Source organism: Eimeria acervulina, genomic scaffold, assembly GCF_000499425.1.
Source record: "Eimeria acervulina Houghton genomic scaffold, Eah_scaff201, whole genome shotgun sequence".
Lineage (NCBI taxonomy): Eukaryota > Apicomplexa > Conoidasida > Eucoccidiorida > Eimeriidae > Eimeria > Eimeria acervulina.
The window spans coordinates 24,036-48,745 of NW_013550060.1; the positions used below are offsets into that span (position 1 = coordinate 24,036).

General features: G+C 50.8%; 5 protein-coding genes across 5 annotated transcripts in view; all 5 read left to right on the forward strand.

Annotated features, from left to right (window-relative positions):
- Positions 1-2,553, forward strand: part of EAH_00025090 (hypothetical protein, conserved) — a gene marked incomplete at both ends in the record, with an annotated part of 7,195 nt that extends 4,642 nt beyond the window's left edge. Inside the window, 5 exons of the mRNA XM_013396661.1 lie at positions 238-457; positions 1,047-1,116; positions 1,347-1,405; positions 1,828-1,902; positions 2,475-2,553. Of these exons, the coding sequence (XP_013252115.1) occupies positions 238-457; positions 1,047-1,116; positions 1,347-1,405; positions 1,828-1,902; positions 2,475-2,553 (503 nt within the window). The remainder of the gene's footprint in view (positions 1-237; positions 458-1,046; positions 1,117-1,346; positions 1,406-1,827; positions 1,903-2,474) is intronic.
- Positions 2,554-4,577: 2,024 nt separating this feature from the next.
- On the forward strand, positions 4,578-6,071 carry EAH_00025100 (60S ribosomal protein L10, putative; the record flags this gene model as incomplete). Its single annotated transcript, XM_013396662.1, has 4 exons — positions 4,578-4,799; positions 5,193-5,289; positions 5,490-5,593; positions 5,826-6,071. The coding sequence occupies 4 exons, from the start codon at positions 4,578-4,580 to the stop codon at positions 6,069-6,071; spliced, it is 669 nt and encodes a 222-aa protein (XP_013252116.1).
- A 1,063-nt stretch (positions 6,072-7,134) lies between these two features.
- EAH_00025110 (glycerate kinase, putative) lies at positions 7,135-9,974 on the forward strand (the record flags this gene model as incomplete). Its single annotated transcript, XM_013396663.1, has 9 exons — positions 7,135-7,166; positions 7,344-7,468; positions 7,720-7,788; positions 8,134-8,222; positions 8,517-8,713; positions 8,878-8,999; positions 9,405-9,483; positions 9,714-9,771; positions 9,924-9,974. 9 exons carry the CDS (start codon positions 7,135-7,137, stop codon positions 9,972-9,974), a joined length of 822 nt encoding a protein of 273 aa, XP_013252117.1.
- Positions 9,975-15,186: 5,212 nt separating this feature from the next.
- EAH_00025120 (amidohydrolase domain-containing protein, putative) lies at positions 15,187-18,257 on the forward strand (the record flags this gene model as incomplete). The annotated part of the gene is made up of 9 exons (XM_013396664.1): positions 15,187-15,234; positions 15,465-15,725; positions 15,986-16,105; positions 16,286-16,355; positions 16,549-16,674; positions 16,772-16,965; positions 17,155-17,370; positions 17,543-17,661; positions 18,053-18,257. 9 exons carry the CDS (start codon positions 15,187-15,189, stop codon positions 18,255-18,257), a joined length of 1,359 nt encoding a protein of 452 aa, XP_013252118.1.
- A 4,448-nt stretch (positions 18,258-22,705) lies between these two features.
- Positions 22,706-23,605, forward strand: EAH_00025130 (hypothetical protein; the record flags this gene model as incomplete). The annotated part of the gene is made up of 3 exons (XM_013396665.1): positions 22,706-22,796; positions 22,998-23,371; positions 23,567-23,605. The coding sequence occupies 3 exons, from the start codon at positions 22,706-22,708 to the stop codon at positions 23,603-23,605; spliced, it is 504 nt and encodes a 167-aa protein (XP_013252119.1).
- Positions 23,606-24,710: the final 1,105 nt, after the last annotated feature.

The window sequence follows — 24,710 nt, forward strand, 5'->3', positions numbered from 1 at the left end:
ATATATATATATATATATATATATTTATATGCATCGTACATTGTATGCACGTTATGAGCTTTTATACGCATGTATACATATATGGACGCACATATGTATATACTTGCATATCTAAATATATCTGTGTACCTATATATATATATGCGCGTAGTGCTGGGTGTTTTGTAAGTATGTATAATTATAGGAAGCCGTGTTGAGTGTTTCATTTGTAGGTTTTGTGTTGTTTGCGTGTTTAAGGGGATCCGATTCCTGAGTTGGATTTGAGTAAATATACCTCTTTTTCGGTGCCTTCTGGCTCGAAGGCAGGAGATGTAAAGGCGTGGGAGAAGACAGTGGCGACTTGTCAGCAGCTGCTGCAGCATGCAGCAACAGCACACGTAAATCTCGAGCTAATGAATGCACATGCTGCAGCTTCGTGGCAGCGGCACCTTTCAAACCTTTCACAAACCAAAGACAGGTTGGTTCTCCCTCTGAATCTGCAGCAAAAATGTTTAGATGTTTGTGCATAGTGTGTTTCATTGCTTAGTTTTCGTTCTATTCTGCTTGCTGGTGCTTCCCTTTTGTTTCTTCATTATTCATTAAAATGTGGGAGCCGGAGAAGCAGGAAAGGAAGCAGATTTAGCTTTTGATGCAGTTTTGTTTCTTTGTTTTGGGGCGTGCTGCTTTTTGTAGCATCACCTCTTCGTCTTGATGTTTTTTTCTCTTTCTTTCTTCCGCGGGTTGTGTATGTGTTCTTGCTGTTGGGGCCTCGCTTTTGTGTCGTTTCTCCAGCAGTTTTCTTTGTTCTCCCTTCTTTGCTACTCTTTGCTGCTTCGTTTGTCCGCTTGCGCGTTTCTGGATGCGGGCTTTATTTGTTCTTCTTCTTTCCCTTTCAACGCCTGCTGCATCTTTATTTACCTGAATGCCGTCACTGTTATTACCGCCGCTCTTGGCTCTTGAGAACTATTTTTAAATATATTAATATGAGCGTACTATATTAAATTAATTATATTTATTTGATGTATAAGAATGTGAAATAGCGTTCTCTTTAACTGTCCTATTTTCAGACTTGTCGCTGCAACGAAACGGCGCACCGAGGAGGAGAATGCCATTTGCAAGACTCGAAAGTTGCAGCAGGTGCGAAGGATCTCCTTGTTTCTCTGTCTTTTTATCTTCTCCATATCCGTTGTTCTTTACTCCCCTTCATGCGTTTGTCTGCGTATGCACTAGGAGGGCGCAGCATGCAAAGGGAATCCTCGTTCTCTGTCTCTTCTTTTCCTGTATTTGTATTGTTCTTTCTTCCTTTCTCTAGTACGTTTTGTCCATGCTTATGTGCCTTTGTCCATCTGCTATCCACCTGCGTGCAGGTAGAGGCCTCAGGCACCCTCAAGCAGCTGGAGCAGACGGCGCAGCAATACAGGAACAAGTGCGTCAGCACATCTCGCAGCAGCTGCAGCAGCAAATACTGGGGATGTGCATTTGCCTGTCTTACCTTCTTTCTCCGGTTCTTGAGCTTCTTTTTTGCTGATTACGTTGTTTCCGTTCCTCTCGCCGATATCTGTGTTCAACTTCGTGCATCTCCCGTCACCTCATGAAGTTTGCAGTCTTTTTGCCTTTTTTCTCGTGTGCAATGCGCGTATTCAATTTAAGCATGATTGCCTTCTCTCTTGGTTTCATATGTGTTACTGACGGACAGGTGGCGTTGTGTATCTGTCTGCTCCATCTCCTTTCTGTGTGTGTTTGCTTTCTTGAGTATACCTCGCCTGTTCTTTCTGTGAAATTTGTCCCCTGGCTTTTGTGTTTGTGCGCTGAGGCGTTTTGCGGTGTTTTTCTTTGCTTTTTCTACAGCAACGCCTCCATCATTGAGGCGCTGGGGCCGCTGACGGCGGAAGTTATGGATCTGAAGGCCAAGTGCAGAATCAGGTGAGGCTTTTTGCCTGCTGCCTCTCCGCTGTCCCAATTTTTTTTCTCATCGTGTATTCATTGTTAAAAATAGGGGAGTGATTCTTATTGCCGTTTCCCTTAGTTATCAACGTGCTGCCTCCTCTTCATAACCTCTATCCTTGCTTCCGCTGATCTCCCGACAATCCTTGTAAACAGATACATGTTTTTATGTGTTTAGGAATATTTGTTAATGAATGCATTCACCTTTTTGTTCGTCTGTCCTGTCGCATTGATTGCTTGACATGAATTGGTGCGCTTTCTTTGTCCATTTCTTTCTGCCTGTGAGACTGTGTTGCTGCTCGTCGTATTTCCTCTCAGGCGCGTGCACACACGTAGTTGCATGTACAGTGATGTGACACGCTTTCCACCTCGCTTTTCGGGCGCAGCATTTGCCCTTCGTTGGTAGCATATACGTCTATTTAGTGCACAGCCCCAGGCGCATGCAGCTGGGGCTGTAAACCATAGAAAGCAGTTCTTCGTTTTTGTGAGGTTGCGGCTTGCTCCTAAGCGACTTGCGTCTCATTTCCTGTGGTCTCATTGCCTTCCCTCAGAGGTATTTTACCTGAGTATGCAGAAGAAGACGAGTTTGATTTGGAGGCGTGGCAGGAGGCCGCAAACACTACGGGTTGATCATGCAAGTGTTTCGACTCGGGTAGCTAGCCAGTTAGCTAGCCAGCCAGCTAGCTGGCTAGCTGCAGCATAGCACTTAGTTAGCTGTGCTAATGGTGCTCGGGGCTTTGTTGCGGGGACTTCACAGTAACCGAACAACCAAACAAACGCATTGCCTCTGCTGAGGTTGGTACTCAAGACTCAGCAGTAGTCGGCTCTGTTAATGAACGTCATTCAGAATGGCGGTTACGTGGACATGTTTGAGGGAGCAGCAGAAGCGATGGTGCTTCCTGCTGGCGCTGTCCTTCTGTTGTGCGTGCTGATGCATCCACTCGATCATATAGAAGGCATACTTGCCTTCAGTTTTGTCTAGCCGCGGACTTCCGTTATTGCGTGGCGCCTGTAACCGGTGCGTAGCTGCCGTGCTGGGCCCATGGGGTGGTGGGGCCGCTTGCGACCTCAGGAGGCCAACAAAAGCGACTGCAGCAACAGCTGATAGAAATAGTCAGTCATTTGCCTTGTGTGGTGTCTGTAATTTTAGCAAGGAGGACGGGGGGAATGGGGACTGGTTCAGGGTCCGGATGCAAGAGCCCAAAACGTCGGGAACAGTCGGATGCAGACAAGCCCCCGTAGCATGCTTTCGGTGGCAATGGCAGTATAGTTCCAGGTGCAGGGAGGGCCTTTGCGCCCTCCATATTGTCGTGCATGTTTGAACTAATGCTTAGAGGCTCGTTCTCATCGAAGTAGCGGGGAATAATAGCAGCCCTCCAGTCTCTGCCCCTTTGCCCGATGGCAGATCCTGATCAATTTCCATTACACAAGCGGATTCTAAGTCCTGAGATTTGGGGAGTGTACATAACATTTTTGTAGTTTTTTTGGAAGCGCATTCGGGACCAGTCACTGCTGTGCGCCAGCCCACCCTGCTGTGGAGATTGTATTCATTGCTTGCACCTCTCCCCATGAATATGGCCAACAAAGTGTAAGGATAGTACCCGATCTAGTCCAAGGAACGTCATGGCGTGCAGTCAGGCCACTGGACATACGGTAAGAGTCCCCAACAAGCAGCTGACCTCCCCTTCGATCCTCAGGCGCCCTGAGCGCCTTGGCTCAAAGGTGCGGAACTGAGAGAGCTGAGGCATCCTCTACTAAGCTGCAACGCTCCTCGCCGTAACTGGTGCTACAAGGCAACTCCAAATGCAAGCACAATCCCACCCCCTCCGCCGCATGCATGAACACTGCAGACACTCGTCCAATACTTGCTTGGCCCTGAGTCGGCAACATACGCTTCGGGGAGGGGGGGCTGGGGGGAGGCTTGGTGTGTGTGGGGGGGCACACTTATAAACCTAAGGCATGGCTGGCTATACCCGGTAAGACTAAGACAGAGAATAGCATAACTCGTACTGCTCTGGTTGCCCTCATCGTAACTCCGGGTTTCCTGTCGACCAAAGAAGGAAATTAATCTGCTTGTCAGTAAGCACTTGGTTTAGATAATTTTTTAAAGGTATGCACAGTACGTGCCCAGTATAGGAGTGTACTAGTGCAAAGCAGCGCAATTAACCTGCATGCAGCCTGCTTCGCGTGCCCGCGCAATGCTGGTAAAGCAGTAACTTAGAAGGGAAGTGGGCATTCCTAGATTATACTTGAGGCAAAATTGAAGCACTTAACTATCAGACAAGACATAACGACTAATTTTTGGGTACACTCAACCTCAGTAAGACGCCCCACAGCAACAGCAACGGCCAGAGCGGCTGCCGCAGCCCCAGCCTGGGCGGCAGCAGCGGCTGCTGCTGCTGTAGTGGAGGGGTGATGCAAGAGAAGCGACTGCAGACTTTCTTTTGTTTAAGGCAGAAGGCAGTCTAGAGAAGAAGTAGCAGCTGCTCTAATCTACAGCAGCTGCAGTATCTGCCTAGGGTGCTTATTACCCTGTCAGCCCCACACGCGCACCCGTTGCCTCAGTTTCCCGCTGTTGGTTGCTTTGCAGCGTTGGCCGGCTGCTGCCTCTATTTTATTTTGCTGTATTTGCTTGATTTATCAAAACAGTCACAATGGGGCGTCGTCCAGCTCGCTGCTACCGTTACTGCAAGAACAAACCCTACCCCAAGTCCCGCTTCTGCAGGGGTGTACCGGACGCCAAGTTGCGCATTTACGACGTGGGCCGCAAGAAGGCTGACGTAGATGAGTTTCCGGGTGTTGTCCATTTGGTCTCTGATGAATACGAGCAAATCTCATCAGAAGCCCTAGAGGCTGCCCGCGTCTGCGCGAACAAGGCAAGCAGGCCCTAAACCCTAGAGCAGCATTCCTGCTGTGCTTATGCACCGATGCAATCATTGCAGCACAGGCTCTCTTCTCTCTGCATTTTAATTTTTTTGTGGAGATAAGCAAGTGACAGATATCCGAGTGCGCTTACGTTCTCCACTGCCGGTGCCCGCTATAATGTGCCTCTAATCTCACGTATAAATGCTTGATTTTTGATTTATTAGGAGGTAGTAGGTATTTGCCATGTTCTTGTTTTCTATGTAGTATGAGATTGTCGAGTTGCCATGTTCTTGTTTTCTATGTAGTATGAGATTATCGAGTTGCCAGCAGGGGCCGATTTTGTTTGTAGTGTTGGAGTTGCATGGGTTAGGCATTGGGCTGTCTGTCTGTCTGATGGACTTCAGTACATGATTAAGCACTGCGGCAAGGACAACTTCCATTTGCGCATGAGGGTCCATCCTTTCCACGTTCTCCGGATCAACAAGATGCTTTCATGCGCAGGTATGTGCACTCGAGCAAGAGATGGTACTTTGCTTGATTTGCCTCGTTTCTGGTGCATTTTATTCACCTCTCTCTTGTTCCCTTGATGTTTCTGCGGTGTAATCGGGTGCCAGTTGGGCCTTTCACGGTGCAGGTACTTCAGTTGGAGCGGAGCATTGTTGCATGTTCTTGCAGACTTGCGTTTGTGCTGGTTTGCGCAGGGGCTGATAGGCTGCAGACAGGTATGAGAGGAGCCTTTGGGAAGCCCACGGGTTTGGTGGCGCGCGTGAACATTGGGCAAATTCTCATGTCCATCAGAACCAAGGTAAGGAGGGTACACCCGTTCTTCTGGGATAGTCTGTAATTTGCCATAGTGGTCTCGTTGTTACTTTGACCAAGGGCGTGGCAGTTGTCGCAATAGCGTGTGGCTTGTGTGGGCATTAGTAATGCTGTAGAGCATGCTTTTCGTGTACATTAGCCGCAGGATAATCTTTAGAAGAGTGAAGTTTATGAATGTGTTTGCTTACCGTTTGCTGCGCTGCATTACTCATCTACAGGAGTCAACGGTGAACATCGCTTCCCTGGCCCTGCGCCGCGCCGCCTTCAAGTTCCCCGGACGCCAGAAAGTATTTACTTCCAACAAGTGGGGTTTCACACCCTTCACTCGAGAAGAATACAAGAAGTGGCAGGCTGAGGGCCGCATCGTCTCTGACGGCGTCTGTGCGAAGTGGTTGGCGAAGAAGGGGCCGTTGTCCGACACCTTCCCGTTGGCCAAGGACATCCATCTCCCTGTGGAATGTTGAATTTCGCGACTTTCAATCTAGCGGTTCACCCGTAGACCGTGCAACATCTACTGGAAGCACATTCCATTGCGCGTGGGTCTGCTGCATAAACAGCAGATGCGTGGATGAATGCCGCGTGAGACGCCGGGGAGCGGATGCGTTTTCCCTCGTCAGCAGAGACGGCCACGTGATACGCTTTTCGCAACGATGCCAAACGAGTGAAGCGTTAGCTTGAGCGCAACTTTGCACATGCACGTACCCTGGGTTGAAGGCCCCAACTAGGAGGAGATAACAATATATATTATACTAGATGATCTGTCTAGTGTATCTGTTAGTTTCCATCCATCTGGAATTGCACTCAATTTGTATTTAGTCAGTAGGGATCATTTAGGCAAGAATGAGGAAGTATGGTAGGGGGGCGCAGCCAGTGACGGTGGTACAGGGGGCGCCGTACATTCGAGCAAACTTTAGAGGAGTGGCATGTACATGGTCACGTTTTCGAGGCTCTGACGAAATTGTTTTTGAGGTGTTTGATGTCCATAGTTTCTCATTTCAGATGGAAAACCCTGTGCTGCAACAAAGAAAAAGTGACCCTAGGCCTGAGTAGCCTGTCCAGTGGCTGTAGGGGGCGACGACCGGTGGACTACGGGGGGAGCAACGGTATAGTTTTAGAGCTTCAGTCAGTTTTCCCCTCCAAAGATTCACTATATCCCTTAATACAAATCAGTAGTGCCATTATTTGTGATATGCTGAGGCAGTTCGCGCAGAGCCATCGCTCCCGTAAGAGAGGCTGCTGGCAACAACGACGGACCCTCGTGTTTCACTTGTGCCCGTTGGCTTTCCTTCTTTGGCGCAACATTGCGTTGTGAGCTTTATACAGTGCTTTGGTCCTTCATGGCTTCGATTCTGTAGCCGCTTCCATGCGGTTTCTCATACTTCCACTGCAGCCCGCTCCTTCGCCTGTGGGCCGGGTTTTCTGGTATTAGTGCAGCAAAACGCCTTCATCTCCAATATCTAGCCCGAATACCTGAAAATAGTTGTCGAAATCAGGTGATAAGAACCCCAAGCTTCTGACATTTCCACTATGGACGACTGGGCAGCGGCTGGGGACAGGCAGTGAGTGTCACCATGACTCCTCAGAAGAATTCCCGCATTCTCTATCATCCCTTCAAAAATAGCTATATCCGCATTACTGTCCAGGCTACCTAGCTTCAGAAATCCCCGCCATGCCCTTCGTCATGCAGCAATCCCGTCTGCCCCAGTGCGTGTTTCCCTTTTTCCGGATATGCACAGAATCGGCGCCCTAGAGAAGCTCGTAGGACAGGGAACTGAACGTGATCGGATGTCAGTCATAGCTGCCTGTACAAAAGCGCGAAATGGATATCCCCATGCAGCAGGAACGGCAGCTTTCGCAGCAGGTACGCTGGTCACTGGTGCTAAAACATTTGATGCCTGGCTGCAGACTTTTGTCGTTGGCCGTACAGATTTGCATCCTTTTCGTTCTCTATGAGGTTCATTTCCTCTCAGCTTGCACAGAATGTGGATGTACTTCTAATGGCCTCATTTACCTTTAGCGCAGACTTCATTTTGCTGCGCGAAGAAGTGGAGGATATAGTGTGTTGGGAAGGAGCTTTTGCAGTGATTGCGCCTCCTTGTACTTAACATGCAGCCAATGGGGATTGGCCCCTTACTCGCTGGATTGCCGTGGAAGTACATAAGCGCAAGTGTCAAGAGACTGGTAAGCTTGACCATATCTATACGTATGTATAATATATGTGTATAATGTATCTGTGTCATATACGTATATATATGTATACCACCTAATCCATTCTGGGCGGCAAAGGGACATGGAAGAGTGTATTTCCTTGTACTCCACTTTCAAGTGCATGCACGAAAGCATTTGCTGCTCTACAGGCTTGTTCTTGCTCACTACTGCAGCTAGCCTGAACTGCCAACGTTGCATGCATGCGGAGCCGAACGTTTTCTTTGTGTATGCGGGCTTTTAGTTGTAACTTGTTTGTTTCCTTTCTCTTTGCTTCTTTGCTACTTTGTGCGCAAATGAACTTCGTTCGTGTTGTTCAAGCTGACCCAGTTAATGGGCAATTGCCTCTCATCGTGGGGATCACGGGGCCGCAAGGATGTGGCAAGACGACACTCTGCGCTTCCCTCCTCGTGAGATGACTTTAGCCTATCCTTGTTACTGTAGGGTCGAGGGCCCCTCGGGTAGCAGCAGGAGCAGCCGCAGCTGAAGAAAAAGCATGGCGGCAGCAGACGCGATCGTGGGAGCGGTACCGCCCGCAGTGACATACATTCTTGCATTCTGCCTCTTCTTTTTCGTCTCGTACTGCTTGCAGCTGCTGCCTTTGGGGCCAAGCTGCCACACCATTGTCATTTCAACACAATTATCCTAAATCCTTTACCAGTAACGCAAACTTTATGCAACAGCATCGCTGTGTGTCGTTTTAGGCTGGTCTCGGCGCCTTAAGCGTTAAGGCGGCGGCAGCTTCTATGGATGATTTCTATTTGCCCACTAAACTTCTACCACCCGTAATCTTGGGGGGTGAAACCAGCCCCAGGACGAAGCTTCCTTGCCGGGGACCTCCAGGCACGCATGACCTAACCCTGTGCCGCGGCGTGTTGCAGTGCATCAAGGAGAGAAAGCCGTATGCTTCTGCAGGGCTTGCAGTCCTATTAAGGAAGGGAGAATGCCGCGCATGCTCAGTGCTGCGGCGGCATTCAAAAATTTAGCATGTTTGGTTAGAATGACATATTGCTTCTGTAGGATGTAGGGGTCGTCGCGGCTGCAACTGCGGTGTCATTTCTTCAGGAATATCCTGCTGCCCAAGTATGACAAGAGCCAAATGAATGGAACGGGAGATAGATCAAGTGAAGAGGTTCCTTTAGATGCGACGGACCTCGACGTGTTTCTTCTGGAGGGATGGATGCTGGGTTAGCCTCAGTGCTGCTCTGCCCTCGCTGTCACCACTGCTGCCCATGCTGCTCAGCTGGAGGGCTGGCGCTGTATTTACTGCTGCAGTGCCAGCTTGTTTTGCTGCTGACTCTTGAAGGGGTCAAAGTGGAGGTTCTATTGGTGGTATTTGCAGCCCTGGCCTTGGCCTCTGCTCACATACAATGAAAGACGTACACTGGGGGTAGATTCCTGCATGCGCGTAGTTTGTGTTTCATCGCCCATGCCCAATTGCAAGTGCATCTCCTTGCATTTGCGTTCTCTTTCATAACCACGCATATTTCTTCCTGTCTGTAGAATATGCACGGGCAGGAGGGGGAACCGAAGGAGGTTCTCTTTGTGCAGGCTCCATTATATTCAGCTACTTTACTCTCTTGGGTCTACAGGATTTCGTCATGTGGATCCCAGCGTACTCGCGGATTGGAGTGCTTCCGAACAGCAACAAGAACTGCATCAAATCAATGAGTTCGCAAGCTGCTGCCACTCCTCACCTTCTACTCAGGATGCTGCAGCTGCTTCATTTGCAGCAGCAACTGCTACTAGCTGGTCTAGTTACTGCTACTGCTAATTTTCAGGTCCCTTAGTGAGGGATGCCTCTTAAAGGCTTCGCAACGAAAGCGTTTGAAGCACGTTGCGAAATGCCTGCCACTCAGTGAATTTTACTTCTGAGATTGTGTTTGGCATCGGGGTTGCAGATCGCTGAAGGTCTATGAGCCTCTCTATGAACTCATCGACCTTTGGCTCATCGTGAAGGTAAGTCACATCAATGGCAACGGCAAAAGATGCAGCTACATATTGTCACTCCTCGCGGTGAAGGCTTTTTTAAACTCCTTAAGCCGCATACCTACAGTAACGCGACGATTATGGAGGGAGCATCTTCTTGTAACTGGCTCCTTTTTCCCTAGGTGGAAACGCCAACTTGGGTCTATAGATGGAGACGACAACAAGAAGAGTAAGCATCCGTGAAATCCTATTAGGCAGTATAATACTGTTTGTTGTTGCTACTGCTCAAAGAGCCGGACGAAACACAGAAGGCTGTCTTATTTCGTGGCGTCTTCGCAGAGACACGCGTCAACAGACAGGATCGGGCATGACTGCCGGCGAAGTCGACGGCTTTGTTGATAGGTGAATGCATAATATTGCATTTATGCGGTGCTTGCAAGTTCATTGATTTGATGCCCCGATCTGCATTTGCATTTACACAAACAAGAGCCATACGTAAGAATAACACGGCCACCCTTAGCTTTTTTGAATTTGCACCATTCACACCAAGCAATATTTGCATTCCGTCTCCATGTTGCGTAATTCTGTCCTGTTTTCCTGAAATCTGCCTCTTCCTTCATTCTCATTGTGCACAGAAAATGTGTAGGCTTGCCCCTAATACTTATGTATTTGAAGCGAGCCATGCATGTTGTTCATGTTCGGAATCTCCTTAATAGACTTGGCATCTGAAGCACAGGGTATACCGTGTATAGTGGCAGGCCTCTAGTGGGCTGCTTCTGCATTTGCTACTACTTCGCATTTACTCGGTTATGCTCTACACCTGGGGCCAATTTTATACTTCATCTGTTCCCCCCCTTTCCCGCAAAGAACTTCTTCGAACTTCTGTACAATATTCTAGCGACGTGGAAATCCTGCAGTAACATACGTAAAGAAGTCTCACATCCAGAATATTGTGAGTTGGTTGCCCACGAAAAGCTATAAAAATGAGTCGGTTCCTTGCTTCGTGTGCGGCTCTTCAGGTTTATGCCACTGTACACGGTGTACTTGCCGGAGCTGTACGCTAACCCTCCCCTTGCAGGGAAGAATCCTGACGACCGGCGCTGCCTCCTTGTTGAAGTTACAGAGCAACGAACAGTGAAATATGCTACTTTCCTCTGATTGCTTGTTGTGGCTTGGCTGTGCTTAGTATGCTCAGTCTTTTAGCTGTTGTTGCCTTCCCGTCAAGCTAGCGGCAGTGCTGCATCCATAGCTTTTTCTGGGCTTGTTTCTGGTTCTGCTGCTGCCGTTGTATTGATTACTTCTCACACCCTCTACCTCTTTATGTCCTTGAAGGGAAGCCCTCACAATTGGGGAGTTGGGTGCTAGCAGATGTAAAGTAGAGCTGAGTCTGCGCGTGGTCTTAACGTGCCAGCCACTGCTACAGGCTAAGGGTTCCACCAGCAAAAGCACCAGAAGCCGTAGCGTTTCCACCGCCACCCTCAACTTCGTCTTGAACCATCTGCTTTTGTCCCTTTCTAATTATTTGTCCTTAAAGCCGCCGCTCCCGGTACTTCACCGTCAAGTACCAATGGAGCCGAATGCTCCTTGCTGCACTGAACAGCACGCGTTTCAGTTCCCGCGACTTTTTCCCCTGCAGATTTCAGCCGTCAGCTTTATGCTTTCCCCTTGAGTGAATGCATGTTTATTTGTCTCAGTTGTCCCCCAATGCCGAGTCGTTGAGGAATTGGTTGTTTTCCCTGGTCGGAAGTCCCATCACCACTGTATGCGCAGTGCACGTTGCATACCATATCGGGGCTGCGAACGTTTTGATTGCCTGAACAGGATCCGTACGGGCATCATCAAGCGGACAATGCACCAATTGAGTTGGCAGGGCAACTGTTCTGAGTGCCAACTGTAAAGGGAATCGGGCAGACTACCCAACAAGAGGTTCTTCTACGAGAGTCAAACTTGCTGCATACGGGACTGGTGGGCTCTTAGCAACAAAACAAATTAGTTCTATGCAGATCGGCGCATGGCAATACACACCATCTACCAAACATGCATTGGAATGCTACTTATACGAACGAGTACAAGTGCGCGTTTGGTCACAATCTGCACTCATCTCCTCAAAGCGCGTCAGGCGGCATGCAGGGGAGTGCGACGTTCCACATGCACGCGCACACGCAAGCGTGCAGATCCTTGATGGCAGAAGAGCAATGCAAATGAACAGCCAGTTCACTGCCGACAAGGCTTCGCGCTACGAACTTCATGCCCGTCCACACCTTACTTGCCTGCATCAGTGCATGCAGACGCACAAGCACGCGTGCACGCAGGTGTGTGGAGATGGGCAGGGGGTCCTATTTTGGCGGTGAATAGGAGATTATGCTTCTAAGTAAGGGGCCTTGCGACGGGGAATGCCGTACATAGCATGCGTAACTGCATGTATTCAAACGCACAGGTACACAGCACAGTTGTTGAGGCAGATACCAACTTGCAAAGAGCTTTCCTGCAGGCGGGACAACAGTTCCGTCGCCTTGGTTCTGTCAATGCCTGTATGAATCCTGGTGGTGGCGCTGCCGTACCTTTGCAGGCACTCACACCACAGCCTGTTGCTGGCCGGCAAGGGCATGCTCCGCTGGCTGCTCGCGTTTATGGCCTATACGCTATTCCCTCCTTTCTCTGCCTGCGTGGAATTCTGTCATCATTATGCGCCTGTGGGAAGCTAGCGCAGCTGCCTGCATGAATCTGTGCATGCAAGCCTCTTCGCAGTCTGCTGAGGGAGCAGCTGCTGCTGTTGCTGCTGCTACCACGATGCACGCAACAAAAGCCCGGCGAGCCGGCCTCATGCCGCACATATGGCCAAACCATCGCGAAACGCAAAACTGCCGTAGTTCTTCAGCCTCGTCTTTTTTTGAGATGTTTGCTACACCCGTTGCGTCCCCTTCTTTTGGCGCTCCTTGCCTTTCCCTATCTACTAGGACTTCTGTTGCAGCAGCTTTTACACGCTAGTGCCTCATGCTTGCCCTCTTTAGGTTTTGAGCCAACGCCCGAATTGGCTACCTCCCTCACCCCCATTGCCCACCGCGTTAGTGCTGGCAATGAATGTCCTACGCCCTGCAATCTCCTACTGTTCTTCAACTGTGCTTTGAGCTGCCTTCTTTTCCCCTTCGCCCCGGTTGCGGTAACCGGCCTACGGTAAGAATTCTCAAACCTCTGCTAGGCCAAATCTTAGGTTGCGCGGCAGCAGAAAGGGATATTGGTATTGGGTCTCATTCCCCGCCGCTGATGCTCCTATAGGAAGTGTGGAAGGAAAGCAGATTGTTGTGCCATATGCATCATACTACTCTTGGTTATCTGTTTCTGTCGTCGCCAAGGCTTCCATAGGTGCTTCGCTTGCTACTCTTGCTTCAGTTGTTGCACTGCATGTGCGGCTTCGGGGGCGTTTGATGAACAGCTGTGGTACTTAGTATGATGGCCTAAGGACAGTCATCTGAGCTTATACGCGCAGCGCCGGTGCTGATATTGTTCGTGATTCTACTTCTGCTGGTGTTGTTGCTGTTATGTGCACTCTGAAGGGGCTTGGTATCTTTCGATATCGGGCTCGACAGTAACTTGTATCGACCATTTTCTGGTTGTGCTTTTGGTTCGTCTGCCTGGACGGGAAGGCTTTTAATATTGAACGCTGCGGCAACAGCTCCCACTTGTGTTGATACTGCAGTGGGTTGGAGCTTCAGCGGCAGCCGCACCGGTTCCTCAGCGTATCGAGGGCGGGAACCCCAGGCGCCAGTAGCACCCTAAGCTTCTGCTGCTATTGATCCCCCTTCCGTGGTGCAGCTGCCTTTCACGAATTCGCGCGACAGCAACAACCCCCCCAGGGAAGGAAACATCACGGAAGGTGATGACCTTGCAGGGCAGCCTCCTAGTCTTGCACCTGTTACAAAAAACTTCCTCGAAGAATGGAGCACGGGAGAAAGGCAGCACTGGCTGTGGACTGGCAAACTGCAGTACGCTTAGTGCGTGTGAAGCTGGTATGTATGGTTCTAAATGCGCGCAGGCTGGCAAGTGCTCGATAATTGAATATTGTGTTAATGCACCCATTAATAGGTCGCTTGGGCTCGCTTGCATTTACGGTTGCCTTGTCGCAGGAGCTGGCTCAAGCAGCGCGGCAACTCCTGTGCGGCCGCCTGTTCTCTGCAGCAGCCCCACGCCTTTCAGCCGATGTGCACAGGACGCCTTACGATTTGAAGAGAGAGCTGTTATTTGGGAACACTTATCTCAAGTTTTTTGACTCTGTCGCAGCTCACGACGGCCGTCGCCAAAGAGAGGCCTCTCTGTACACAAGGTAGGGGACAGCGCGCAGTACCATGCAGCGTCGTTCCATTCCGGCCTCCGCTGCTGCTGTTACCCTTACCGCTCTACTCGCTGGAAATCAAAAGCCACATGAGAAACTCATAAGCCTTCCGCAACAACGCCTGCGAAGTGGAGCGCAGCGCGGTGACCAGCAAAGAAGTACAAGCAGCAGTGTCCACACTGTTATCTATATACTGAAGATGCTGAAGACGACACATCTAACAGAATCAAAGAATTCCGTCTTTTTGGCAATTACGTGTCGACAGGAAGGGCGTAGAAAGAAAGGGCCGGGTCGAGACAACAGAGCCCTCGAGGCCCAGGCCACTGTCAGGGTTGGGCGCTGACCACCACTGCCAAATATAGAACGTCTCTACGGGGCCATTATTGTCCTTCGAATGACTTATGATATCATTTATACCTATTTTAATGGGTATTTCTTGGCCCACATGCTGCGCAGGCGTGCATTTGCAGCAACTGTATCACCACTCCAGCCAAAAGACCACCTGCCACGACGATGGTGTCTCCGGCAACCACAGTGGCTGCTGCAGCCATGTTCAAGCGCTTGTACCTCTTTTTTTCCCTGGATTTCTGTGTTTTTTTATGTTGTCTCCATTTTGCCAAAACTGATTTGAAGGACTTGAGTTGGTAGTCAGACGAAGAGCGCTCAGCGCCCGCCCGCCGCCCCCCGTTCCGTGGGAATGCGGGGAAGAGGAGTCAACTCTGGTGGCTAACCCGGGGAGGCTTGAGCGGTTTGTCACACTTTCAACGCAGAATAAGGGAATACAGAGAAAGACTGAAAATAGTAAAGCCACCGGCAATCTCGCCAGCGCGCAGCACCAGGCCGACGCACGAAGGCAGCAGCACCAACAGCGGCACCACAACGTTTTGAGAATGCTGTTTCTACGGCACAGCAAGCGCAACCTCTACTTTTTAACGATTTGTTTCGTTGCAGCGTCAGCACTAGCGCATCCGGCAGCAACAGATGCAGCTATCAGCAACCCTGACCTGCCAACATGTGGATCTCCCCCAAGCCCTAGCTGCGTGCTGCAGCAAGCTGCTGCCCTACAGGAGTGGGGGGTAAATATACGCAGGCAACTTCATAGGCAGCCGGAGCTGATGTATGAGGAGGAGTCAACTTCGGCATTAGTGCAGCAAGTACTCACGGTGAGGCCGATACTGAAGAGAACCAGCGGCAGCACGGGCACCAACGGCAATAGCCAGCATCTAAAGTGACAGTGCCAACAACGTGTGCAGTAGCAGCTTCTTGTGGTACTTCTTTGGTTCCCGCATTTATACTACTGCCTCCAAAGCAGAAACTCTGTTGTAACATATTTTGTGCTGCGCCTCTTCCGCGAACTGCAGCATGAGCCTGCTCTCTGCTGCTGCTGTTGCAGGGTTTAGGGATAAAGTACACGGCTGGTTGGGGCAGAGACCGCCGATCATCTCTTGTGGATGATTCGTTGCTAGAGCCATCTACTGAGCGGGGGGATGCAAGGGAGCTGCAGCAACTGCAAGAACAGCAGCAACAGCAACAACGACGGCAGGAATTAAACACTGGGCTTGTGGGGACGGGAATTGTTGCTGAAATCGGGACAGGAGAGGCACCTTGCGTCTTACTGCGAGCAGATATGGATGCGCTTCCTATTCACGAGCAGGTGCTGTCATCATTGTTAGTTGCGTGAATTTTCTGGAGCTGCTCATATGCGTGGTTGTACTCCGTGTTGCCGCTGCTTCTGCGGCTTAGCTGCTGCTGCCACCCCTGCTACTACCCGTATGGCTGATTGTCTAGGTGGTACTGTTGCGTAGCCACCCGCTTCTGGCTCATGTGTGGTGGTAGGACTGCGATTGCAGGTGGATTCGACCAGTGTGCCCTTTGCTGTGACGGCTGTCTCTGCCTTATGTTCTGTTGATGCAGGCAGATGTGGCTTTCAAATCGGAGGTGGAGGGGAAGATGCATGCGTGTGGCCACGATTCGCACACTACAATGCTCCTCATGGCTGCAGCAATTTTAAAGAAAAATGAGGGTTCTATCAAGGTTCGTAGCAGCCGAATTTAATGCTTCCCCAGCTTTCGTTGCTTTTTTTGATCCTGCCTCAGTAGAGCCTATTCAGGGGCGTTTTCTCGTTCTAGCGTGGGCTCGGGAGGTACTGTTTTCTTTTACTTGCAGTACCCATTGCGGAGATGTGCAGCGCCTTGGCTGTTTGTGTATCCTCAGGGAACAGTGCGGCTGGTGTTCCAGCCTGCGGAAGAGGGGGGGCAGGGGGCCAAAATGATGCTCGAAGAGGGTTTGTTAAATCGAAATCCGCCACCAACTTTGGCGTTGGGGCTACATGTGTCTCCTGATCTACCGACTGGCGTTTTCGCCTCGAGAGAGGGGCCCCTTATGGCTGCTACTGGAAAGTGAGGCGTTTTCTTGACTTTTTGCGGTTGCTCGAATGCTGTGATGTCATGCTGTGGCTTTTCTCCGTTGTTCCCCAGATCTGACCTTCATCTGCCGAGTAACAACCGTCCTGCCTGGTTTTATGCCTGCTTGCGGCTTCATTTATGCTCCTTCTGTGCATCCGTCCACGCTTATTGCCTACCGGGCTGCGTGTTTGTGGCGGGGTATGCCGCTGTCCTTTTTTTGCGTTTGTCTACCCTGACCTTCGCAACACCGGTCTTTCCGTTTTGTCCGTGCTTGTCGCTTGCGCTGTATGGGAAGCTATGCCGCTGGAGTGTTTGCGCAGCTTCCACTTTGAGGTCGTTGGGGCCGGCGGTCATGGGGCGATGCCATCACAGGCTCACGACCCTATTACTGCGTGCGCCTCTGCAGTTCAAAATATAAACAGCTTTGTGGCTAGGGAAAACGATTACACAGCTGTTTCATCTGGATTCGTGTCCGTCACTCAAATCCAAGTTAGAGACGCACGGACGTTTCGATGTTCCCTTTCAGCTTCTGGCTCCCTATGCCCCCCTAGTCACTTCTTACGAAAAGATTGCTTGCGAGTCTAGGACACGCATGCTGTTAGCAATAGTAAATCAGGTAGCGGTGAAGCAGGTATTAAGACAAAGATGGCATGAAAACGTCCCTCTTCTCCTTTTCAGGCCGGGAGCGCCTTTAATGTTATCCCGTCTGAGTGCACTCTAAAGGGGACAATTAGGGCATTTAGCAACAAAAAATTGCGGGAGCTGCAACTACGACTCCGCCAGGTCGTCCAGCGTACAGCCGAGGCATTCCGCTGCAGCTTACGGGTCCGCCGTCTTGATACAATTACGCCGGCTCTTCGTGTAAACCCTGAGGCCCTTGAGGTTTTTAAAAAGGTACGTCTTCGTTGCTGCTGCCTCGATGTACTCTGCCCCTCCTTTAATTGCTTCCTCCATTGCAAACCCCTGTCGCATCGCTGGAACTACTGCTCGTCACAAATTTGTTTCATGCTGCTGTTGGTATGACTGCTTCTGCTGCGGTTCTGGTGCGCTGGTTGTCGAATTATAGGCAGCCTATGCAGTACTCCCCGGTGGTCGAGTGGAAACTATGGAGCCGACGTACGGCGGTGAAGACTTTTCCTTCGTGCTGGACAGGCTTCCAGGAGTTTTCGCTTTCATTGGAGTTGGGTGAGGTTTTCCTCACAGAATGCCACCAGTAGTTGTTCGCTGCCTTGCGCATGTAAACTCCTTGGACCTCCACTCTGCCGCAAGAGAATCCGCATCAGTCTTGGCTTTGTGCTGTTGGGCATTCGCGGGGTTGGCTGCCCCGCATCACCGCGAATTTCCTAGTATCTCCTCTTATCCGATTCTCCCATGCCTTGACTGCTTATTGCTAATGCTATCTGTTGTTCTTATATGCGTATCTGGTTGCTGGTAGTTTTTCTTGGTGGGTGGAGGGACGAACATATTCTGGCGTTTCCTGCATACCCAGCCGTAACTTAAAGTTCGCATATCTACTTTATCTGCTCACGCTTATTCCAGTACCGTTTGGTTTCTGTGCTGCCCGAAATGCCTGCAGAAGCGGCGCCCAGAAGGCAGGGCACGTTCCAACTTCATTCGGGCTGCATCACCCCAAGTTTGCTATAGATGAAGAGGCTTTGCATCTGGGTGCGGCAGTTGAGGCGCAATTTGTTTTCGATGCTGTCAACCATTTGCTGAATCGCCAGATCGAACAGGAACAGCTGCTACAGCAAGAGGAGCCAAAACATGAAGACGAGCTATAAATAAGCTTGCGCTCGCCATTTTGTTGAATCACGTGCACACGAAATAGCCTGTAGAACAGGAACCAGGGGTAGAACCTCCTGTTCCACTGACGAATAAGTCTCCAAAGGAGCAGCCGGACATGAGTTTGCGGTGGTACACCACGAGGAAGAGCGAGTAGTACTGCTTTGTCCTTCCGCCATCTGAATGAACTCGGGATGCCACCCCACTCTGAACAAGTAGCATTTCAAGCGATAACCGCTTTCGTACCAGAAGGGCTGCCTGCGATTACTTCGGCAGCGGCTTAGAGGCCGCAAATGCCAATGCTTGTAACTCATTCTCAGGCATGTGGTGCCTCGGTAGGGCTGGTTTTGCCAGGGGTCACACCGGTCCGGAGTGGCCGATGCCTTGAATTAGATCGGCAGAAACATAACATTTTTTCGCAGAATAGAGTGAGGGCCGTAGGGGGAGGTAGGAGGAAGAGTAAAGATGGAACTGCGGATCTTCCACTCCCGATGCTGTTAGTCACAGCCAGTCTGGCTAGGCGCGCCTTACCTGGGAGGACTTGGTGCTCTTGTCTTCGTCATATTCGCCCTGTTAAACGCACGACAGGAGCGTCGGGTGCCTAATGTTGCGCATGGGGGTAGGGGTTGTGGCTCAACAGATTGGTTTAAAGAATTCTTGGGCATCTATGTACCAATTCGCACTAGGCACTCATCTCCAGTTGCGTTGAAACCATTCCTGCCGTGGTACTTCCGAGGCTCACTGAATGACCAAATCCACTACGTGATCTTGGCAGTCTTAGCATCTGGACCACCTTTGCAGCTGCAGGTTGCGCACTTAACCTGTTCCGCTGCCCTACTTTCTGCCCAATGCAGCTGTTTTATATAGGAACACTTGGACTCACGATGCATTCTTATCACTTGCAGGTGAAAGGGAAGCGCAAGGCACTCTTCAAGAAGAAATAACCACGCTGCTGTGATAGTTGCAACCTGTGCAACGTTGTGAGCCTTTTGACGGGTATGCCTAGGAAGCGAAGTGAAATTTGAGGAGGGCCCTGGAAGAATGCTAAGGTCGAAGCCAACAAAGGTCGAACTCATGTGAGAAGGGCAAAATAGCCAAACAGACTGCTGTTGCTCTTGTCATTGCGGAGCGGCCCATTCCTACTGCATCATGTTCAGTCTGATGTTTGTGCATGCATTTCTACTTGCACACGAGCTGGCTGTATAAGGCCGAGTAAGTCTTGGCAAAAATGTGCGGTGCTAGTGCATGCCGCAAAGGAGGCTTGATTGGGCTTGGAGCTAGGTTCAACAAGAGCTGCTGCAGCTCATGACCGGTAGCCTCGTCTCCGTAACAGCCACAGGCCCCAGCAACACTATGCGTAGAATGCTCGGAGACTGGAGAGGGGGCCAGCTGCAGAACTCCTGTCTTAACTCCTTTGCTTACTGCAGCTAACGACGGTCCTCTGATAAAATCGATGGCGCCTAACGGCTCTGTTCAAGTGCTCGTACGGAGCTGTGCGGGTAAGAAGACATGTGGGGAGGGAGGGGGAAATGCCGAACAGCCTGTTTACTGCAGGCGCATATTCTCGTGTAGGGAGGACCATAGAACATCAGTAACCACGCATCATTGCTGATGCTGTCGTTGCTATTGGCTATTGGGCTAACTTTCTTTGCTGCATGCGCTCATGCGAGCTTCGAAGGGCGTGCGGATTCAGTAAAATCAAGTCACCTGGGTGGGGCGCGAATGCTGAATACCGTTCGGTGCCGTTCCTTGCCTGGCGTCCTTCTGTTTTCTTTATGCATTCCTGCGCTGCTGCGCGCGGCGTAGCTAAGTCGGAAGCTGTGGGAGTACGGGGGTGGCTACTAAGAACCAGGTCTAACTCGGAATTGGAATTGGCGAATCGTCTTTCGGTGTAGATAGACCAAAGATGGCAGAGAGCTGCGGGTAGGTGAATGCACTGTTGTATCGTAAAACCCACTCAGCACAGGGGAGATCAATCCACTTTGATGAAGTCTGGTGGTTATACAGCCGCAAATACTGCAGTACCTTACGCGCGGCGCTTTTCGCTTGGCCGGCTATCTTTCGGTGGTCTGGCGTGGTCATGCTGTGGTGAAGTCGCTTCACGAATTGGCGCTAACCAACCCCGGGTACCGGGCAGGAGCGATCTCTGTCGAAGACAACGTGGAGATTCCAGGCGTCCCTAATGGCAAATCAGTCGACTTCTCCTGCTGTAGCTATGCCTGCTGTAGCTAAACTCCAACAGGTGATGAAGCGCGCACACTTGCTGTTTCTATCCACTACAAAGAAAGTCTATCGCAGAGTATGACTGATGGTAAACTCACTTTGAAGTCCATTTGTGTATCTGCTCTGGCCGTTTTGGAGACCAGAAGACTCTGCAAGCGTCTATGTTTGAAAGTGTTGCACAGATCTGCTGTGGGGATTCCGGAAGCATGACGTGCTCCTCTATCCAAGGGTGCATTGTCGCTCATCGAAAGGACCTGTGCGCCTGCTCCACTTTTCGCTTCACTACACGGAGGCCTGCTAGAGCATGATCATCCATTTTGCACAAAACGTCTCTGCGGAGCCAAGCGGGAACTCCTACTTGGCGGATTCCAAGCTCTGTCTGGTCCTACAAGCGATCACCGTCTATGATGCGGCGCTTGGCAGGTCACCTATTGCAAGAATCACAGACCCCAAGGAGAACGTATATTAGAAAAGGAAACGGGAATCATCGCAGATGAGCGATACGCATGCGAGACGGAGGAACGTCTGAACATCCGTGCGAGAGCACAGGGGTATCAGCTACGTCCGAATGGCTTCAATATTAGCCGGCACTGGCAGTATTCCCGCCTGAGATAGACGAAAGCGTCAGTGGATAGGCCACCTGCTAAGTCCAACTTGTTTTCTGCGTGCAAGACTCGCCAGCTGCCGTCTGTTCTTGCCCCTCCTCTTTGGATGTGGGGATGGCATTCATGGCCCCAGCATCCGTTGGGTCTATCTCTTCAGCAATTCCAACCCCGATTTGTTCCTGCTCAGGTAGAGCGATCGAACCGGTGTTTAACTCTTTATTGCGCACATTATATCGCCGTGTTCACTCCTTTCACTCATTGGTTCTCTCCCCATGACTATGAGCCACTGGTTTAGGAGCTCCGCGTCCACCATTGGACTTCTGCCCACTAACGAATGATACGTCTCCATGTTGCACTACATCGACAGCTTCCCTTGCTTAGGTTTTCTCAGCTTCGCCATAGCCTTTTGCATTGTTGAATTGGAAATAAGCTACGTCACAGCGGATCTCGGGTTGCTCTCAGAGTCTTGATGTGCACTCGAAAAGCAGTTCCCCTGGCTTAGCTATTACCATCATTGTCTTCCCTCAGCTTGTAGTAAAGACGACAATAGCAACTTGAGCTCCTCTACAGCATTCTAGGGAAGGAAATGCTCCCCACCAGAGGACAGATCCCGACAAATATCCAGTATAAGAGGAGAGAAGGGCTCAGTTTCTAATACAGATATGACAGCATGTGGTCCTTTTAGACTACAGCAAGTTACTGTTGTGCACCAGACCGCCCTATTGTGGGAGTGGAGTTCGTTGTTTGCTCTCGTCCCGATACACCATGAGGGTCCAAGTGTAACGAGAGTAGACGACCTCCCCTAAAGACCGTCGTGAGCTGCACGTGAACGAAACTACACACGGCTATATTCCCTATAAAGCACCAGAATCCCCTTCCATTCCCCAGGAGTCCTGGACACCGCTTCTCAACGGCTTGGGCTTGGGGCTGAGGGAGAGGAGGCAGCGTGTGAGCTGTAGCGCACGTCTCTGTAACTGGTGCCGCAAGGCAACCCCACATGCGCTAGCAATCAGGCTCCCTCTGCTGCATGCACACCATAGACACTTGTTGGACATTTATCCGGCTCTTTGTAGGCACCGTGCAACGCCAATAACGATACACATACCAGCATAGCACAAGCCATGCTACGGTCTGCTTTACCAGACGTGAGATAGTCAGTGCAGGGGCACAGCACACATCAAGCTTGCTCACATCGAGTTTGAGAACGGAGCATAATACGGGTAAAAGACACATTATAAATGAATATGCGATGAAATATTCAACTACAAAAAGCTATTTGAGCAGAAATGCTCCGTAGACCACGTCTTGCCTCCAGCTCAATGAGCTCGCCCTGGAACTTCACCGATAGTCTCTCTTTTCTCACGAGCTGGTTACAACTCCTATTTGGGACAAATTAATACATCTGCACCTACCGAGACTAGGCCCAGAACAATCTACGTCTTGCGTGCTTAGCATCGACCGGCGCCGGGGGTGTTGGGCTACCCCATCGATGGTCGTCACAAAGTAAAAGCTTGAGACCCATAACCGGCATGACATTTGAGGGGAACGAGAAAACTTGAGCAAAGAGAGTGGAAAGATTCAATTTGTGTATAGGAAACTGTGGCGCGAACAGCATTAGCATGGTTGGACACAAGTTAATAGGCACGGTAATTGCAGCCCCAATGCGGAGGGCAGTCGCCAGCGCCGGTCGGGACGATTTCCGCAAGACCTGTAAAAACATGTGGTAGACATGTAATTTACTCTGTGTGTATTGGATCCCCTTGTATGCCTAGTACTTACGACAGCACGTTGTCCTTGTTGTGGGAAGGACATCCCCACCTGTCAGAAGGCCGCCTCAGAACACTACACGGCGAGTTTAGAAAATGAAGATCGTGGGTTCACCGACATTATGGTTTTTGGGGTGCGTTGCAGTTTTTACTGCGGTTGGGGCTTCTGGGGAAGTGGCGGGCGTTCCAGCTGCCGGGGGTGCCGACGCCGCCGCCTATGGGACGGAAGGAGCTAAAGAGGCTCGAACTGCTGACGAAATCGGAGATCGGACCTTGGCCGATAGCAGAGGCGCAGTCGGAGGACTCAGTTCTCCATCTCCCGTGGGTCCCAATGTTTCCAGAGGGACAAAAGGGCTTGGCCTTTTCTTAGCCGCTCTGTTGGCTCTTATTGTAGGGAGCTTGTTGCACGCTGCAGGCTCATTGGACCCCCAAAAACCTGAACCTGTGCTTCAACCTGGACAGCAACCGGAGCAAACAGATGAAGATGACGAAACAGTGGAGGCGGGACAGCGAAGAAGAGTATGCCAACCAACCTATCCAAACCAGGGGGCTACAAGATCACCGACCGTGCATCGAAACAATAGTGACGGCCTCGATTTGCCAACCCCGGCTGTGGGAATCAGTTTGGAGTGTCAGTGTAGCAGCCGTACGGTGCACTGTTTCGCAGATGCGTAGACGCGGTGCTGCCGAGTGTGTTGGGTTGGGTGCGTCTAGGAATACCGCAGTGGCGGTGGAGAGGAAGGCGTGCAGTAATTGGGTGCGTTTTGTATTGGATGATCTCTAGAGGCGAATGGGCTTGCGTAGGGAGGGCGGTGGGGATTGCGAGCGGGCATGGTTGGCCTTACGTGGGTGTGTGTCTTACTAGGTGTCTTAGGTATGAGTTGATGCGCTGTGGTGGAAGCCTTTGGATTTGCAGGTAGTATGCCGACCATCGACGTGGAGGGATCAGACTTGCAGTTGAGGAAACTGAAGGCTGGAAGCGTGTGCTTCCAAGCACTTTGTCGTGCAGAGTGTGGATATGCTCTTCGAGCATGTTGGGTCTACATTTCAGGAGTCACAGGAAGTGAGTGGACAGGACGCTGGTCGCCTGAAACGGATTCGGTGGGTGCTTGGGAGATGAGTAGGTAGGTGTGTTGGGTTTTGTAGAGAGTGGTGGTGATTAGAAGGACGACTGCGTGTCAGTCATGCATGCCCCACAGTGATGAGCAAAGCCGCTGAGCAGATACTATGGGTGGATGGGTTGAGCTTGGTTCGGCCGCGTGTGTGTAGAGGTACTGCACATGTTGGAGGTGTGTTGGGGGGCGGGTTCAGGACACTGAGACTGTGCGTTGGGAGCCTCCCCGTATTTTCATGTGTATTGGTGGTTTGCTGTTTCAGAAGAGCTTAGGGAGCGAGTGTTAGGAGGCTTGCGTTCGTAATTTGAGTGGCTTAGTTTAGCCGTGAGTTGTGTTGTGTGGTGTGTAATTTTGAAATGGAGGGACTAGGTGGGTTTATGGACACGAGTGGGTTTATGTGCTGGGTGGAGTGAAGTTGAGAAATGGAGGAAGAGGTTTTGAGGGATTTGTGGCGTTTGCTTGGGAGTGTTTGGGCGTGGGGGGGAGCGTATGAAGAGGCGACTGTGCTGACGTTGGTTTGCTAGGGCGTGCCGCGGAAAGGATTTTTGGGTGCAAGGGTGGCAGGGCTACGGTGCGGTGGTGTGCAGATGGGTAGTCGTGTTGCTGGTGAGTGGGCTGTGTGCGTGTGTGTAGCATGGCTGGCTTAGATATAGAGAGGAGGTTGCGGAATTGGTTGGCGTGTTTGATAGGGGATGATTCGCAGAGGGGAACGGGTGTGCATAGGCAGCGGATTGGTGGGAGTG